Source organism: Vanacampus margaritifer, chromosome 13 (genome assembly GCF_051991255.1).
Source record: "Vanacampus margaritifer isolate UIUO_Vmar chromosome 13, RoL_Vmar_1.0, whole genome shotgun sequence".
Lineage (NCBI taxonomy): Eukaryota > Metazoa > Chordata > Actinopteri > Syngnathiformes > Syngnathidae > Vanacampus > Vanacampus margaritifer.
Genome location: NC_135444.1, coordinates 22534924 through 22551214, shown reverse-complemented (window position 1 = coordinate 22551214; position 16291 = coordinate 22534924). Strand labels below are relative to the sequence as shown.

The window sequence follows — 16291 nt, the reverse complement described above, 5'->3', positions numbered from 1 at the left end:
TATTTTGAACAACATGGACCAAATTTAATGAACAGATTGTGCCGTTTCTACTGTAATTGATCACATCAAACAACAAAATAAGGCTCGTACCTGGCAGTTCTGCCCATTGTAGCCCACAGGACAGGTGCATCTGTAAGTGCCCAGGCCATCGGTGCAGGTGCCGCCATTCGCACAAGGCTGGGAGTCACATTCGTTCTGCTCATACTCGCAGAAGGTGCCGTAGAAGCCGAGACGGCAGCGACATGAAAAGGTGTTGACGTCATCGATGCACGAGCCGTTATTCAGACAAGAACTGGAGGAAGGGGGAGAGGAATGATCAAAAACATTCCTTTGATTGTGCTGAATCAGTCATTAGCATCTTTGTTGCAATAACGTATTTGTATTGGCCATTTAGCATACACAAGTTTGGGATATTGGACTTTTGTGTGAAATCTCAAGCCCACATTACATTGACTCATTCAAAGCACAATTCATCCTGCAGCTCACCTTTCAGTGCAATCTTGGATGTTGTTTTCACACAAGAATCCATCAAAGCCTGCCCGACACTCGCAAACAAAGCTGTCGACATAATCCCGGCAGTTGGCGCCGTTCCAGCAGGGCTGGCTGGCACACTCGTCCATCTCGGTCTCGCAGCGGCCCCCTTCGAAACCCGGGAGGCACTCGCAGGCAAAACCGCCGACGTCGTCCACGCAGGAGCCTCCGTTCAAGCACGGGTCTGACGGGCGCACAAAAGAGACATTTCATTGAACTCTGATAGAAATAAATGAAATTAAATCAATACATTAAATAAAAATGCTTAGAGCATTTTGCAGATCTGGAACATATCCTCACTATGAATCTGAGTTTGTTGTACATTAACTCTTTGACTGCCAGACGTTTTCAGAAAAGGGATGCCGTGGGTGCCAGTCGATTTAAGCATTTTGACTGATCTTTCAAGGTCCACAGAAAATTATGTGTTTGGACTATGGAAACACACATACTACCAAATGAAAGATTGGACTCTCATCTTTCATCAGAAAAAAAAAGTTTGTTTCTACCTTATTCCGTTTTTCAGTAATCAACAATAGAAAATGGTTAGTTTCACCTCTGTTTTGAAACAAACGTCTTTTAACGTCTTTGGCACTCCTCCATAGGATTTTACTAAACGTTATTTAACGTTTTTGGCAGTCAAAGAGTTAAATAGCATTGAAGACAAACTTACTGGGTGAGCAGTCGTCAACATCTGTCTGACAGTTGTGTCCGCTGTATCCAGGCTGACATTTGCACATGTAGCTGCCCGGGCTGTTCACGCAGCGACCGTCATTTCGGCAAGGATTCTTTTTACACTCATTGACGTCCTCCGCGCAGCGCGGCCCTGGGTGAAGAAACAGGTGAAAAAAATCTCAGTTCCACATTGATTGAAATTTGAATTTCTTGCATCAAACTAAGACATACCTTGCCATCCGGCAGGACACCGGCAGGTGTAGGAGCTGTAGTCTGCTGTCGGACGACACACTCCTCCCCTCTCGCACGGGTGGGAAGCACAAGGAACAAGCTCTTCCTGACAGTTTTTACCTGTTAGGACAATTGAACCTGTCTTTTAATGATCACAGATTTTGTCATGCACTTGAGAAAGCTAACCTGTGGAAAAATTCATACAAATTAAAAGGGGAATATAGTCCAATAGTCTAAATCACAGCTCAGCTTCAGAAAACAGGTGAGCTGTGATTGGTCGCTGCCTGAGCCCTGAGCAACTGTGATGTCATCTTCAGTCAACGGCAAGTGGCAAAATGGCCGCCTTCTGATAGGGATTAAAAACGGCTGGATTATATGAACCAGAATACCGTATTTAGACTAGTGGGGCTGCGTAGAACATATTATTGCCAAGAATTGTTTGGGGTTGACTTCCCCTTCAAAGATAGAGTGAAAAATAAACGTGACTGTAAGCAGTGTAGAGGGAAGCTCAAGAGAATGAGGACAATAAAAACCAAGTCGTTAAATTGAAATTTAGAGACCCAACCTGTGAATGGTGGACTACACTGGCAAGTGTAACCATTAATCCTGTCGATACAAATGCCTTGATTGAGACAGGGATTGGACGCACATTCGTCAATGTTCTTCTCGCAGTTCACACCTGAGTAGAGAGAGACAGGAAGTCCAATTAAGATGAGCGCTTAAGGTTATAGTTCCCCCCCCCCCTAGTCCAATAACTGAATATGAAACATCCCATTCCTAATAATCCACCACTACACTACCTCTGAATCCAAGATGGCACACACAAGTGTACCCGTTATGTCGGTCCACGCACGAACCGCCATTTTGACACGGATTGGGCTGGCACTCGTCCTTCTCCTGCTCACAGCGTTGTCCTCCCCAGCCGGGTTCACACTCGCAATGGTACCTGGCAACGAGGGCGATGGGGAGTGTTTAAGACGTGGCCGCACGGAAATCACGCCATAAATGAGAGCAGACCTTGTACACAAACGAGGGCTAAGACCTCACAAGGACTTTACCCGTGTTGCTGCTCAATACATTCGCCGTGCTCGCAAGGCTGGGGTTCGCAGTGGTTGATCCCCGACAGGCACAGAGGGCCGTGGGTGCTGGGCGGGCACAGGCAGTGGAAGCCGTTGACCTTGTCAATGCAGGTCCCGCCGCTCATACACGGATTGGAGTGACACTCGTTGATATCCACGTCGCATTTGATTCCTATTCGAGAAATGAGTGCAATGATTATCCAGCATTCATAATCTTACTTATCATTAATCAGTCAATTCTGTTCACTTCTGTAGGTATTAGCAGGAAGAAAATGAATTACATCAATTAAATCCTTTTCCACACTATTATATGCCCATTGTTTTTAAGTCAGGGATGTGATTTGACCAAAGTGAAATTATCTGAAAATTTAGCCGGGGGTCTGGGGGCCGCTGGCACCCAGCTAGGTCCAGCCCTGGTGGGGGGACATGGGGGGCGAAGCCCCCCGGAGCTCATGGGTTTTCCGTGTTTTTAAGTACTTTCAATGCACTCACATGACAAAGAAATAAGACAAAACAACAGCATAAATTTTCAATGTATATTGAACTATCCCATATAAAATGGCAGTTTTAGTCAACTCAAAATCAGTCACATTCAAAAACATTGGACTGCCTTTGCTTTTAAAAACTATCACTGAGAATATCATCATATCTAACTAATGTGATTACTAAGTTAACACATAAATAATGTTGAAGAGTTCAAATTTCATGAACAAATAATTGTATCATGACCAAATGAAAAGTAACTCATATTAGAGCATACCACAAATGTCTTTGTTATAGCAGAAGATGTTATCTGTCGGAGTCATGTGCATAAACAATGAACTACAAAAAAAATAAAAATAAATAATTTTTTTGGGGGGGGGGAGATAAAAAAAGCGGAATTCCGCGAATTAGCGGAAAAATCACATCCCTGTTAAGTACACATAAGTGTTGATAAGATTTTGATTCATGCTTAGAGTGAATTATTAATTTGTTGCTACCAAAATGTACACACTTATTTGTTAACGTAATTTTAATGCCTGAGGCACTATTAGTCCGCGTGGAAACATGATCACTGCAAACTTTGAGGCGGAGATTTAGGTTTGACTGTTTTTTGGGGAATTCAATTATTTGATGAATCGTTTCAGTCCAACATCCAAGCATACCCGTGTATCCTGGGGAGCACACACACTTGTACTCATTAATGCCATCCTGGCACTCTCCATACTCGCAGGGGTTGCTGGCACAGTCATCGTCATTGATTTCACAGTTCACACCTAAGGAAAGTCAAATGAAACAACATCTCTGAATTTAAACACATCATTTCAAGGCAATTTAAAATCCCTGATGCAGATTGGTTAATTACAATTTATTAATGAAATCTTAGAATAGCTTTTGTGTATCGCATTTCAAGGGAGCCAAATGCAATTAGTTTAGTATGTTTCTACTCAACAAGGTAAAGTAAGTGCCATTTAAGTTGTAAAAAGAAATTACCTAGAAATGCAATAAAATAGCTACAGTAATTTCTGGGCTACAAACCGCTACTTTTTTCACGCACATTCAACCCTGCGGCTAATACAAAGGTGTTGCTTATCCATCAGATCACAAGACCGCACTATAAAGGAAGCGCAAGAGCCTCAGGCAGAGCAAAACAAGCCAAGTGAACCCAAATACAGTAGGAGAGACAGAACAAGAGCGAGACAATTTGCGCCTTCATTGTGGAAAAGAAAGTAGCGGGAACCTGGTGTGGTAACATTAAAACACCTGCGGCTTACAGTCGGGTGCGCCTTATAGGCCAGAAATGACTGTAATAGGAAAGTAGCGATTGGTATTGGTGCACGGCAGGGTCAAAAGACCTCCAGTACATTTCTCCACAAATCATCTGTAAGCCATTTATTTTTTAAGGTAAATGTATATATTTTTATAATATCAAAGTGTTTTGGGAGTGTTTGGGGTCTATTTCGGTTTAAATTATTAAAATAGACAATTATAATTTTTAGCATATATTGATTTGTATATCGATTGTACAGCGATTCCCACTTTATACAATACAATCACTTGGCCACCAGGGGGCAACAGAAGACACCTATCTAAAAATGCCCTGAGCAGGAAGTGGAAAAATGCGGACAAACCAGTAATTCAGCAAAAGTCAAATATATTCCGAGTGTGTCACAGCATGACGAAGCTAACGCATAAGTGCGATACAAAGCAAACTTTCAAAAGAGGAACTTCACAGGAGAGGAAGTGTGAGCATGACACTGGAAAGTGAAAATGAACTACAGTACTCTATTTCTGGTCAATTCAGGACAGTACAGGCACATGTACCAGGAGAAACAGTGGTACACTTGAATGTAATAATCCAGGAGGAAAATTTGGTGTAATGGCGCTTAAACTAGACTTGTGGGAGAAGCTCACGCAGAATGTTGCAAGCTATAGTGTAGAGCGAACCGCCATTTGTCTAATTTACAGTACATAATCTGATAACTACATCTCACCCCCATGACCCCCAATGAGCAATTTTCAAAGCCTAGCAGGGCAACTTACCTGAAGTCCCAGGCGGACAGTTGCACTGATAGGCATTGACCAGGTCAATGCAGCGTCCTCGGTTCTGACAAGGGTTGCTGTGGCACTCCTGCACTTGGATGTTACATATGGAGCCGACGTATCCCGGGTGGCATTCACAGGAGAAGGTGGCGATGCCATCCTTACACACGCCGTGGTGGCACGGCTCCGGCTGGCAGTCGTTGATGTTCTCTTCGCAAAGAAGGCCCGTGAAGCCTAGTCGGTGGGAAAGGGTTGGGGTTATATTGGAATCAATTGATAGTGCTTTTAGGTTATGAAGTCACAGTCGGTCGTGCAATCTTACCTTCAGCACATTCACAGTCGTAACTGTTGGGTCGGTCGATACACTTGGCTCCATTAAAACAGGGCGTACTGGAACATTCGTCGATGTCTATCTGGCATGTTTCACCACTGAAGCCTAACGAATATAGATGGACACAAGTCCATACTTGTAAAATAATGTCACAGTACTGTATGTGTACAACAAGTGTACCAACCTGCTGGGCACTCGCAGACAAAGCGGCTAACCTGGTCCAGACATTTTCCCTGGTTCAGACAGGGGGAGCTGAGGCACTCGTTCACTTCGATCTCACAGTGAGTGCCCTCAAATCCTGTAGGAAGCCAGAAAAAGAAAGGACTGTAAAATACTTCTTTACAAGTCCATTTCTAAGATTTCATGAAGCGTACCAGGCATGCAGATGCAAGTGTAGTCGCCGATGCGATCCAAGCATGTGCCGTCATTCTGACAGGGGTTTGACGCGCACTCGTTGACATCCTGTTCGCAGCGCGGCCCGGCGTAACCCCTCACGCAGTTGCACGTGAAGGAGCCGTCCGTGTTCATGCATTGGCCGCCGTGCTCGCAAGGGTTGCTTCCTGAGTACGAAGAGGATGGAAAGGGGTCGTCGTCGCACAAGAAGGCAAACCGCAAGGCGGATGTACAGCAGAAGAAAAGCTATACATTCAATTCTCATTTGTTCCAGAAAATGGTATTTATTCATAACAGTCTATTTTCTTCATTTTGTAGCATTTCACTATTGCTTCTAGTAAGTGTATGAGGATGTAGATTTTTTTTTTGTCCAATCAAATTTCAGTTACTATGCGTTGCCATGTCAATCTAATCTGCCTAATCTGTCCATAGTCTTCAGAGAATTTATCTGGTTATTTACAGAAAACGTACCTATTTGGCCAAAGCCATGTCTAAAATAAAATATTGCTGTGACAACATCTTATAGCATCTTGGTGTGAAAGAACTATTTTCAAGTAAGGGGAGGAGCTCCATTCAATCAGGCCATAGGCGTGTCTGATAGAAAATAGTGCTTAGTTTCGTTGACGAATCAGATTTCAAATTTGCCATTTGCAATTTCAAATGTTATGAGATAAATATGCCACCACTGTACAGTGTAGAATACGTCTTTCTCACCAATAATGCACTCGTTTCTATCGACGTTGCAGGTGCTGCCGACATAACCCGGCGGACAGTTACAGTTGAACATGCCACTGATGGGGTTGGTGTCGCACTGGGATCCCTCCCTGCAAGGGTTGCTGATGCAGGCGTCGTCTATGTGACAAAGTAAACCTGAAGACAAAAAAAAAAAAAAAAAAAGTGAAGAAAAGGGACGATTTGAAGCCTGAGCAGAGACGTTCTCAAAGTATACATAAGTTACACTCAAAAAGTCCCAAAATACCGATGTCACGTTTACATCATCGTTATCTGCAGACTGAATACGCCAAGCTAGTCAGCTGTGTTGTGATCACGAGTCGGATTCCATAGAAGTGCGGCTACAGCCTCTGCCTGAGGGTAGACAGCAAGGCAGCAGCAGAATAATAAAATATCTATATTTGGAAAATACGATTGCTGGTTAGACCTGTTCCACAGATTGCAGCCGCCATAGTCTAATCTTCTTTTTCAGTTTTCTTCTGACTAGTAACTGTAATGACCTCGTATATAGTGGTTGGGGACCTTTATTTACTCACCTGCGGAGTACCGGGTGTCTTTTAGAAGTAAAGTATTTATTGGGGAGAGGCCAGTGTGCAGCTTGTGGCGGCATCAACACCCATGAGAAAGAATCCGAAATAACGGTTGTTTCGGGAACAATTCGGTCAGAATTGAGTCTTTCAATGGAGCTCTCGATGGCATCGGTTGCCTCAACTAGCGATCAAGTCTTCAAAACGAGTTGTCAACTTCTCCACGTTGGAATATAATATGATTATGATTGTATTAAATCCTCCTCGTCACCCAATAAAAAAGTAGTTAGCGATCTCTTCATTTCTTATCATTTTGTCCACCAACTCTAATACAACAGCACTTTCTTCAACTAGCCACCAAGTTTCACCACCAGAGACAACTATTTGAAGAGTAGTGTTTATTTATTCAAATGGAAGACGCGCCCAATAGTTTTAAAAGGAACCCCCGACTGTAGTTGGCTCTATATTATTTATTTGGTTGTTACTAACATAACTATGAGATTCATTTTTCAAAAATCATTTGCAGTTTAATACATTTTGCAGAAACTTTATTTGGATGTACGCCGCCATTGTTATTTACGTCGCAACGCATTTCGTGTGTAGTGACGTAGAACATTGGCTGGCTCTCTGCCAAGCAATGTGAAACGCCTATAAAGAAAGCAAGTTAATAAGCCTCGTAGCGTTCCTAAACAAACAACACGCGATCGGGAGAGTCACCCTCCCCCGCACCGTGCTCTCGTCATTCGCCAGACGCATTCAAGTGTTTCGATCGTCCCTTTAGGAACGCCACGGAGGCTTACCTTGCTTTCTTTTTTCGCCGTTTCACATTGCTTGGCAGAGAGCCAGCCGCCATTCAGGGCCACTACGCACGGAATGCGTTGCGACGTAAATAACAATGGCGGCGTACCTCCAAATAAAGTTTTTACAAAATGTATTAAACTGAAAATTATTTTGGAAAAATGAATCTCATTATGTTAGTAACAAATTTGTCATTACAGTCGGGGTTCCTTTTAACTCTTTGACTGCCAAAAACGTTAAATAACGTTTAGTAAAATCCTATGGAGGAGTGCCAAAGACGTTAAAAGACGTTTGTTTCAAAACAGAGGTGAAACTAACCATTTTCTATTGTTGATTACTGAAAAACGGAATAAGGTAGAAACAAACTTTTTTTTCTGATGAAAGATGAGAGTCCAATCTTTCATTTGGTAGTATGTGTGTTTCCATAGTCCAAACACATAATTTTCTATGGACCTTGAAAGATCAGTCAAAATGCTTAAAATCGGCTGGCACTGGGGACAACCCGTTTCTGAAAACGTCTGGCAGTCAAAGAGTTAAGAGGGCTTTTACGAGTGGCTCACCCGTTTTCCCATGTGGACAGAGACAGATGAAAGAGGCGACGCGATCGATGCACGTGGAGCCTTGCGTGCAGGCGGCAGTGGCGCAGTCGTCGATGTTTTCCGAGCAGTCGGGCCCGCTCCAGCCGTTGACGCACACGCAGACGTAGCCACCGGCTAGGTTGTTGCAGGTGCCGCCGTTCTGGCAAGTGTTGGGCTGTAGACGACATTCATCGACATCCTCTGTGCAGTGCTGGCCTGTGAAAAGGGCAGTAAGGTGAAGGAATATGTTTCAGAAGACGCAAAGTCAAGTGAATTGAGCGAGATAAATGAAGATCCCGCAAACAGCGGTCATTCCCACGAGTGCACAAAATACCACAGCCGCATACAAACACAGCCGGCTGCACATCGCAGGCATTAATTCAGTCTTACCCGTCCACTCTGGAGGGCACTGACAGTTGTAGGTGTTGACTCCATCCATACAGGTGCCGCCGTTTTCGCACTGATGGCCCGGGCAGTCGTCAATGTTGTTCTCACAGTTGGTGCCGTTGAATCCTGCCACCACAAAGAGTCGACGAAATATATGTTGAACATTAGTGCATGTGCAATCAAATGAATTGTAGCGCAACGTAAATGTAACCTGACAGTTAAATATGACACACAATCAACAAACTACGGGTAACATAAACATACATGAACGTCATTATTGCACCACCTGGTGCAACGCATGCAGAGAATATATGATCAGGGATGTGATTTGACCAAAGTGAAATTATCTGAAAATTTAGCCGGGGGTCTGGGGGCCGCTGGCACCCAGCTAGGTCCAGAGTTCATGGGTTTTCCGTGTTTTTAAGTACTTTCAATGCACTCACATGACAAAGAAATAGACAAAACAACAGCATAAATTTTCAATGTATATTGAACTATCCCATATAAAATGGCAGTTTTAGTCAACTCAAAATCAGTCACATTCAAAAACATTGGACTGTCTTTGCTTTTAAAAACTATCACTGAGAATATCATCATATCTAACTAATGTGATTACTAAGTTAACACACAAATAATGTTGAAGAGTTCAAATTTCATGAACAAATAATTGTATCATGACCAAATGAAAAGTAACTCATATTAGAGCATACCACAAATGTCTTTGTTATAGCAGAAGATGTTATCTGTCGGAGTCATGTGCATACACAATGAACTATTATATTAAAAAAAATAAAATAAATAAAAATAAAAAATAAAAATCTGAATTTTTTTTTTGGGGGGGGGGGGGGTTAAAAAAAGCGGAATTCCGCGAATTAGCGGAAAAATCACATCCCTGTATGATCCTTGAGAAACATCACAAAAAGTATATTGGGCTTTCGCGTGGAATTTCAAGATGAATGTAAAATGCAGTATAACCTTTTTGGGGGGAATTCATTAAGTTATAAATTTCTGGTTCCCAGATTAAAGCCGATCATTTGTGTGTTGGAATGACACAGAGGGGTTAAATAGGGACTGAGATGCCGCTTATGTAGACAAACGTCTCGTGTACATAAGAATTATGACATGCCCTGATAGTGTAGAAATAGCAGCCGCATGTTTGTGGCGTCCACTCGCTAACTGTAGCAGATTGACAGGGCAGTGTGTTTAATACAAAACAGCCAGGAGGGCCTGACTGTTTGTGTCTCAAACACTGCAATGAAACATCCTCTCTCGCTCAGACAAGACAAGACAAGACGACAAAAAAAAAGAAAAAGAAAAAAAAAGAAGAAGTTAGCCACGTCCAAAAGTGGCTGAAATACTTACTGTTGTTAAGAAGTACAGTAAAAAAAAAATTAAAATTAAAAAAAAAAGACTAGTAAAAGTATAACTACTGATTTTTGTTCTTGCTAGAGCAGCCCAAAAATTAATCAATTAATACTAGTTACTTTAAATGTGACTCAAGTAAAAGCCAAAAATGGTGAGTAACATTTTGTTTGCTTTAATAATTACAGCAGGAAGGTCAAATTGACAAAAATAAAACAGAAATGTGCAAATTCAACCACAAGAAATGGCCTAAAATTTACTTTTCTTTTTTCCTGTATATTGAAAATAAGAGCTACAAAAAAAAATGCTAGTTTGGCTAAATCAGCCCCAAAAATGGTGAATGTGGAGATGGGGAGCCAGGAACGTTTATACTTGACTACAAGCTAACCTGTTAGCGCACACTACAATGGGTAGATAGTTTTTGCGATTACCCAAGTAATCTATGGAATAATCGATGGGATAATCAACTAGCTGAAATTTTAGGCAGACAGATGACAAGCACATAGCATAGATGTTCTTCTTCAAAGTTTCTAAGGTCATTGTCAGAAAAATATTCAACTAAAATACGGTAACAAAGTAGCTGTAATTTGTAACACATCTCATCAGCTAGTTATTGTTGTTGTTTTTAACACGGCACATCCAAAATGAAAATGAGTTACAGTGCATTTCCTGCATCACCTGGAAGACAGTGGCACGAGTAGCTGGTTTCAGAATTCTGATGGCAAGTGCCGCCGTTCAGACACGGCGAAGGAGAGCAAGGGACGTACGAGCTCTCGCAGTGTCGACCCGTGAACCCGGCACCGCAGACACATCTGTGGAAGTAAAGCCTGATCAGTGGCAAGAAACACTTGAGGTGCTTTTGAAATAGTTTTTTTTTTCCCCCCCAGTTGGAGATAAACATCCATGTAGATTCTCACTTGTAGGAGCCAGGGGAGTTGACGCACACTCCTTCATTCTGACATTTTGAGGGGTAGGCGACGCATTCGTTGGTGTCGTTGAGGCAGCGGAGACCCGTGTAGCCAGGTGGGCAGGAGCATAGGTAATTAGCACCCGGCAGAGCGCGGCATGATCCGCCATTGGCGCAGGGGCTTGACAGGCAACTGTCCTCATGCTCACATCGTGGTCCTAGGATGAAGATGGAAAGAAGACACAGATCATGCTCTCTGTAGAAAAGTATTGCCGTCATTAACTCATTTAGCGAATCCATTTTCCTCATTGGAATTAATTGAAATTCTGCTAATACACATTGCGGCATGTTTGTAAAGACAGAAAATGGATCTTGCTACTTGCAAATAGTGCTGCAACGGATCACAAAAGTTCGGATCGGATCACGGATTTGAGTCACAGATTGGATCGTTTTTTCGGATCACTACGATAAAACAAATGTCTAAAAGGGAAGTCGAACTAGCCATCACGCCACAACGTGGGCAATGTGGTACTGTATTTGGTCAACTTTATTTTGAAGTTAGCTTAGCGTGTTACGTTCAATATTTTTCAGCTTCCTTGACATGGTATCGACTGTGAATGAATGCGCACTTTGTTTGTTTGTTTGTTTTTCTCCACCAACCAATCCACGGATCGGACGTGATCCGAACCGACTAAGGATCAATGATGATCCGCTGCACCACTACTTGCCAATGTTCACTATTTCTACCCACAGGTACATATTAAATCGGTATTAAAGTTTTTTTCTCTCTCTTTTAAACAAAAGTAACTTTCTTCGGGTCGACGAACGAACAAACAAACAAAAATCTACTAACCCTAAAGGGCTTTCTCTCACCTGCCCATCCTCGGGCGCAGTTGCAAGTGTATTTGTCGAGGGACAGCAAGGTACACGCGCCTTTGTTGGCGCACGGGTTGTTTGGGTAGCACGTGGAGTTCTGCGGAATGTGGCAGTGCTCTCCAATGAAGCCGAGAGGGCAGACGCACGCGGCGCTGCCCGGTACGGGGACGCCGGCAAGCATGCTCACAGAGCAGTTCCCGCCGTTCAAGCAGAAGCTGGGATGACAGAGGTCCTTATGGTGGCAGTATTCGCCCAGGAAGCCTGGCGCGCATCTGTGCAGGGATCCAAACAACAATATGTTAGTAATAAGCACATCTCAAAGCAGGAAGGACGGACGGAGTGGTAAATTGCATGTGGTCAACTCATGATGGTCAAGAATGATGCATTTGCATACCAAATAACACAATACAGTAGTTGGGGGGGGGATAGCTAAGTAAACGATGGAATCATCAAAAGGATAATTCATTCTAAAAGATTTCTCAGCGACAGCCATAGAGATAATTACAAACACGTGTATATAAAAATAAAAAATAAAAAAAAGCATTGCGTGTAAGGAAATTATGATTTTAGCATGTAAAGCCCTTGCTTATGCTGCATTTAAGGATGGTTGGAAGTCAGATTTAGAGTTGATTTTTCCCCAGTTCTGACCTGAAAGTGTTCAAGGCGAAAGTAAACAACCAAAATGGCGGCTAATGATAAATAGTTTTTTTTTAGTTTGGTCCTCAAAACTCATTTTGACCTCCAGCAAACAAAAGTAGTTCACCATATAATTTCATGCAGGGATCCTGTCACGTACGTTGTGTTAGGTGAAGTTATGTCGAACATTTATGTATGAAGAAACCTATCTAGTTTTATACTCAAGTAAATTGTGTCTTATCATTCACGATGTGTGTTTCCGAAGGGGTTGCCATTGCAGAGTGACGCCACATTGTAGTCCGTCCGAATTCGCAAGTGAAACTTCCAAGTTCAAGGGGGGCGTTGCCGTACACACTTCCTGGTTCGAACTCGGAAAAGTCCGACTTCCGACCATCCTCGAATGCAGCATTAGACTTATTTTTCTTTTTTATAGTTCGTGGTGTCACACAGGCAAAAAAATATTAGCGTCAAACCCTAAAGTTCTGCTTAACATGTCTTAAAAAAAAAAAAAAAACAATCTTTACTTTTTGGCCAGAAACTGTTTTTGGTAAAACCACACCATGTTCCACTGCTTATTACTAAAGAATGGAAAAAGCTAAGAACATCATGAGAAAAAAATGGGTCAACTCTTTCTTTTGGTTAATTGGGTACTATATTCTGTGGGTCTGAAAAGATAAACCGCAATGCTTTACTGGTAACTCCCCTCCCCAGGTACAAAATGGACTGACTTTAAAGACAAATGACTGTGGTGATAGGATAAACGAGACAATGGGGAAGTTGAGCTTGCTGTAGAGGTTAAAATAAGGTCATTCATGATGAAGAAGAAGTTCAAAAGCAGAAGGATGTGAGGTAGCGTCAGCTGGAAGTTATTGTCAGAGGCTTGCAAGAAATACTCACTGGCAAAAAAGGTTCCTTTCTCAGACGAGCTAAATAACGCCCAAATGTTTGTCAAGTCGCTCATCTGGATTGAAGCTGCATAAAACCACAGACAGCCACTCCTGCTTAAGCCACTCCCAAAAAAGGCCACCCTCCCGTTTCTTCCATCCAAACCATTCCAGCTGAAGAAGCCTGTGTTTTAAACGCAATATGCCAAGTAGCCGTCTGGATCTTGTGCTCAAATGTTTTACCACATCACATAATGGGAGCCCACGCCACTAAAACCAGTGTAGCTTTTTCGGTTTAAAATATTTCACTGCGGGCACTGCAACATCGAGCATACTGTATAACAGGCGGGGGAGGAACACCACTATGTATGATTTTGCTCTTTTTTTTTTTTTTTTGCAGACGAGAAAGGAAAATACAACATTACACAACACAAAATGTCCACAGGGGATCACATCAGAGTCAATGTTCCCTTTGAAACTTTCTATTCCGCACCCGCGCTACTTCTCCCTGGGTGACAGGACTTTTGCCAAGTGTATCATTTTGTCACAAGTGAATTTACATCCGTTCATACAACTTCCTTAGTGCGCCCTCATTGTCGTAGTGTGTGCAGGCGCGCCGCAGACACACTGTCCTGGGACCGAGGGTGATTGAGCAAACTGCTGCCTCCTACAATAGGCCTCTACAAACCTGCCTCCCAGGACAGGCTCAGGTAACATAATTGGAGAGCCCACATTAGAGCGTACACCACAGTGGCTTTCACAAAAGCTGGCCTGTAGTGTGTAATAACTGAGGCACGATGAGGGCTGCAGGTATTGAATATTTTTATAATCGAGTATTCTACCAGTTATTAGGTCTATTCATTGAGAAATATGATAAACATTGTCATCGTTTGAAAATATTAATATCAGGGATGTGATTTGACCAAAGTGAAATTATCTGAAAATTTAGCCGGGGGTCTGGGGGCCGCTGGCACCCAGCTAGGTCCAGGGCAGTGCCCTGGTGGGGGGACAAGGGAGGGCGAAGCCCCCCAGAGCTCATGGGTTTTCCGTGTTTTTAAGTACTTTCAATGCACTCACATGACAAAGAAATAGACAAAACAACAGCATAAATTTTCAATGTATATTGAACTATCCCATATAAAATGGCAGTTTTAGTCAACTCAAAATCAGTCACATTCAAAAACATTGGACTGCCTTTGCTTTTAAAAACTATCACTGAGAATATCATCATATCTAACTAATGTGATTACTAAGTTAACACATAAATAATGTTGAAGAGTTCAAATTTCATGAACAAATAATTATATCATGACCAAATGAAAAGTAACTCATATTAGAGCATACCACAAATGTCTTTGTTATAGTAGAAGATGTTATCTGTCGGAGTCATGTGCATACACAATGAACTACAAAAAAATAAAAAATAAATAAATAAATAAAAATAATCGTTTTTTTTTTGGGGGGGGGGGAATAAAAAAGCGGAATTCCGCGAATTAGCGGAAAAATCACATCCCTGTAATATTCGCAGAGATTTCATTCACTCACAGCCCTTTTCACTGAAGCAACCCCCTTCGCTCCCGGCTGTTTTACTGGATTCTGACAGATTTTCCAAGGCCCACAGAATATTGTGGTCTATTGCTATAAAACATGGAGCCTACCAATATAAGGATTAGAGTCTCTTCTTTCAACAGGAAAAAAAAAAGGATTTCTAATTGTTTCCGTTTTGCCGCAATTAGCATTAGAATATAGCTAAGTTTCATCATTATTCACAAACCTGTTCAAACACTGGGGAAAAGAGCTTGTTGCAACATGGCAAAATGTGTTTTTGGGACCATGGCAATATTTAAAATAACGTTTTTATACGTTTTTTGGGAGCATATGAGCTAACATGATCAGTGTCTTCACATATTATTATTAACATTAACAATTTAGCAAATGTGCTATTCCAGAAGTGTGTATGAAACTGTGTAGCCCTTCGCATTGACCATTCCGCAAGAAGTAGCTCTCACTTTCAAAACGGTTGGTGTCGAGTTGGCTGGCTGTCAACTGGCTAGCCGGTTAGCCAGTCTGCGTGTTGGAATGAGTTGTGCTTATGACATCTTTGTTTCTTACCGTTAGTGCCATCAAGCGCTTGAAAGTGCATTCTTGACCACTAGCGGGGGCAAAACAATCCTTTCTTGCGGGTGTCGACATGCTGTTGATTGCGCACTTAATCTTATTTATTTATCGCAAACTTTGGGATCTCGAGAGATTTTATGCATGCTGTCCTCAACCCCGTTTGATTAGATATGTACACCTAACATGTGGACCACCCTCTTGTTTGTATCTGCAACAGAGCAACCCACCCACTCCCAACACACACAAGGTCCCTCTTGAATCGAAACAAAAACACAGCCCGGTCAGGACATCGTAACAAGCCGTCATTCTAAGAATAAGGAATGCTCATTTTTGTTCTGTCAGTATAATCCATTGTCGCAGAGTAATGACAGGGCCCTCTGCCCTGTGACAAACATCACATTAGTGGACTCTCACACAAAGGCCATGGGTGTCGCTATGTCCACACCAATGCTAGGTTTACATTTCAAATCGTTGACTTCTAAGTCTATTGGAAATAAGAGATGTACTCAGTAAGTTGCAAGTAAGCAATTATGGTAAAAAAAGGCAAAAAAAAAACATCGCTTTATTGACAAGTAACAATTGTGTGACTTTAAAAGGGTCCGAGTAATACTGCAGTGCCATTCAGATAAACTCCAGGGGTTATTCTGCATTTTTCATGTGAATAGATTGCCAACAGCAACTAATTTACTCCCAAAAACGTATAAATACGTTCTATTTTTAATATTA

General features: G+C 42.2%; 1 protein-coding gene across 2 annotated transcripts in view; it reads right to left on the bottom strand.

Moving 5' to 3' along the window:
* Positions 1–16291, bottom strand: part of notch2 (notch receptor 2) — a 48611-nt gene that overhangs the window by 12550 nt on the left and 19770 nt on the right. The window contains exons 3-20 of one of the 2 annotated variants that reach the window (XM_077584008.1): positions 11925–12199; positions 11062–11269; positions 10823–10956; positions 8786–8908; positions 8378–8611; positions 6475–6630; positions 5742–5927; positions 5552–5665; positions 5359–5472; positions 5037–5270; positions 3659–3769; positions 2493–2685; positions 2235–2380; positions 2000–2113; positions 1435–1554; positions 1202–1354; positions 487–715; positions 91–292 (exon numbers count right to left, since the gene is read on the bottom strand). In XM_077584008.1, the coding sequence (XP_077440134.1) occupies positions 91–292; positions 487–715; positions 1202–1354; positions 1435–1554; positions 2000–2113; positions 2235–2380; positions 2493–2685; positions 3659–3769; positions 5037–5270; positions 5359–5472; positions 5552–5665; positions 5742–5927; positions 6475–6630; positions 8378–8611; positions 8786–8908; positions 10823–10956; positions 11062–11269; positions 11925–12199 (3046 nt within the window). Of the gene's footprint in view, positions 1–90; positions 293–486; positions 716–1201; positions 1355–1434; positions 1555–1999; positions 2114–2234; positions 2381–2492; positions 2686–3658; positions 3770–5036; positions 5271–5358; positions 5473–5551; positions 5666–5741; positions 5928–6474; positions 6631–8377; positions 8612–8785; positions 8909–10822; positions 10957–11061; positions 11270–11924; positions 12200–16291 lie in introns of those variants that run through there. The other variant, XM_077584009.1, reaches the window with a different exon arrangement.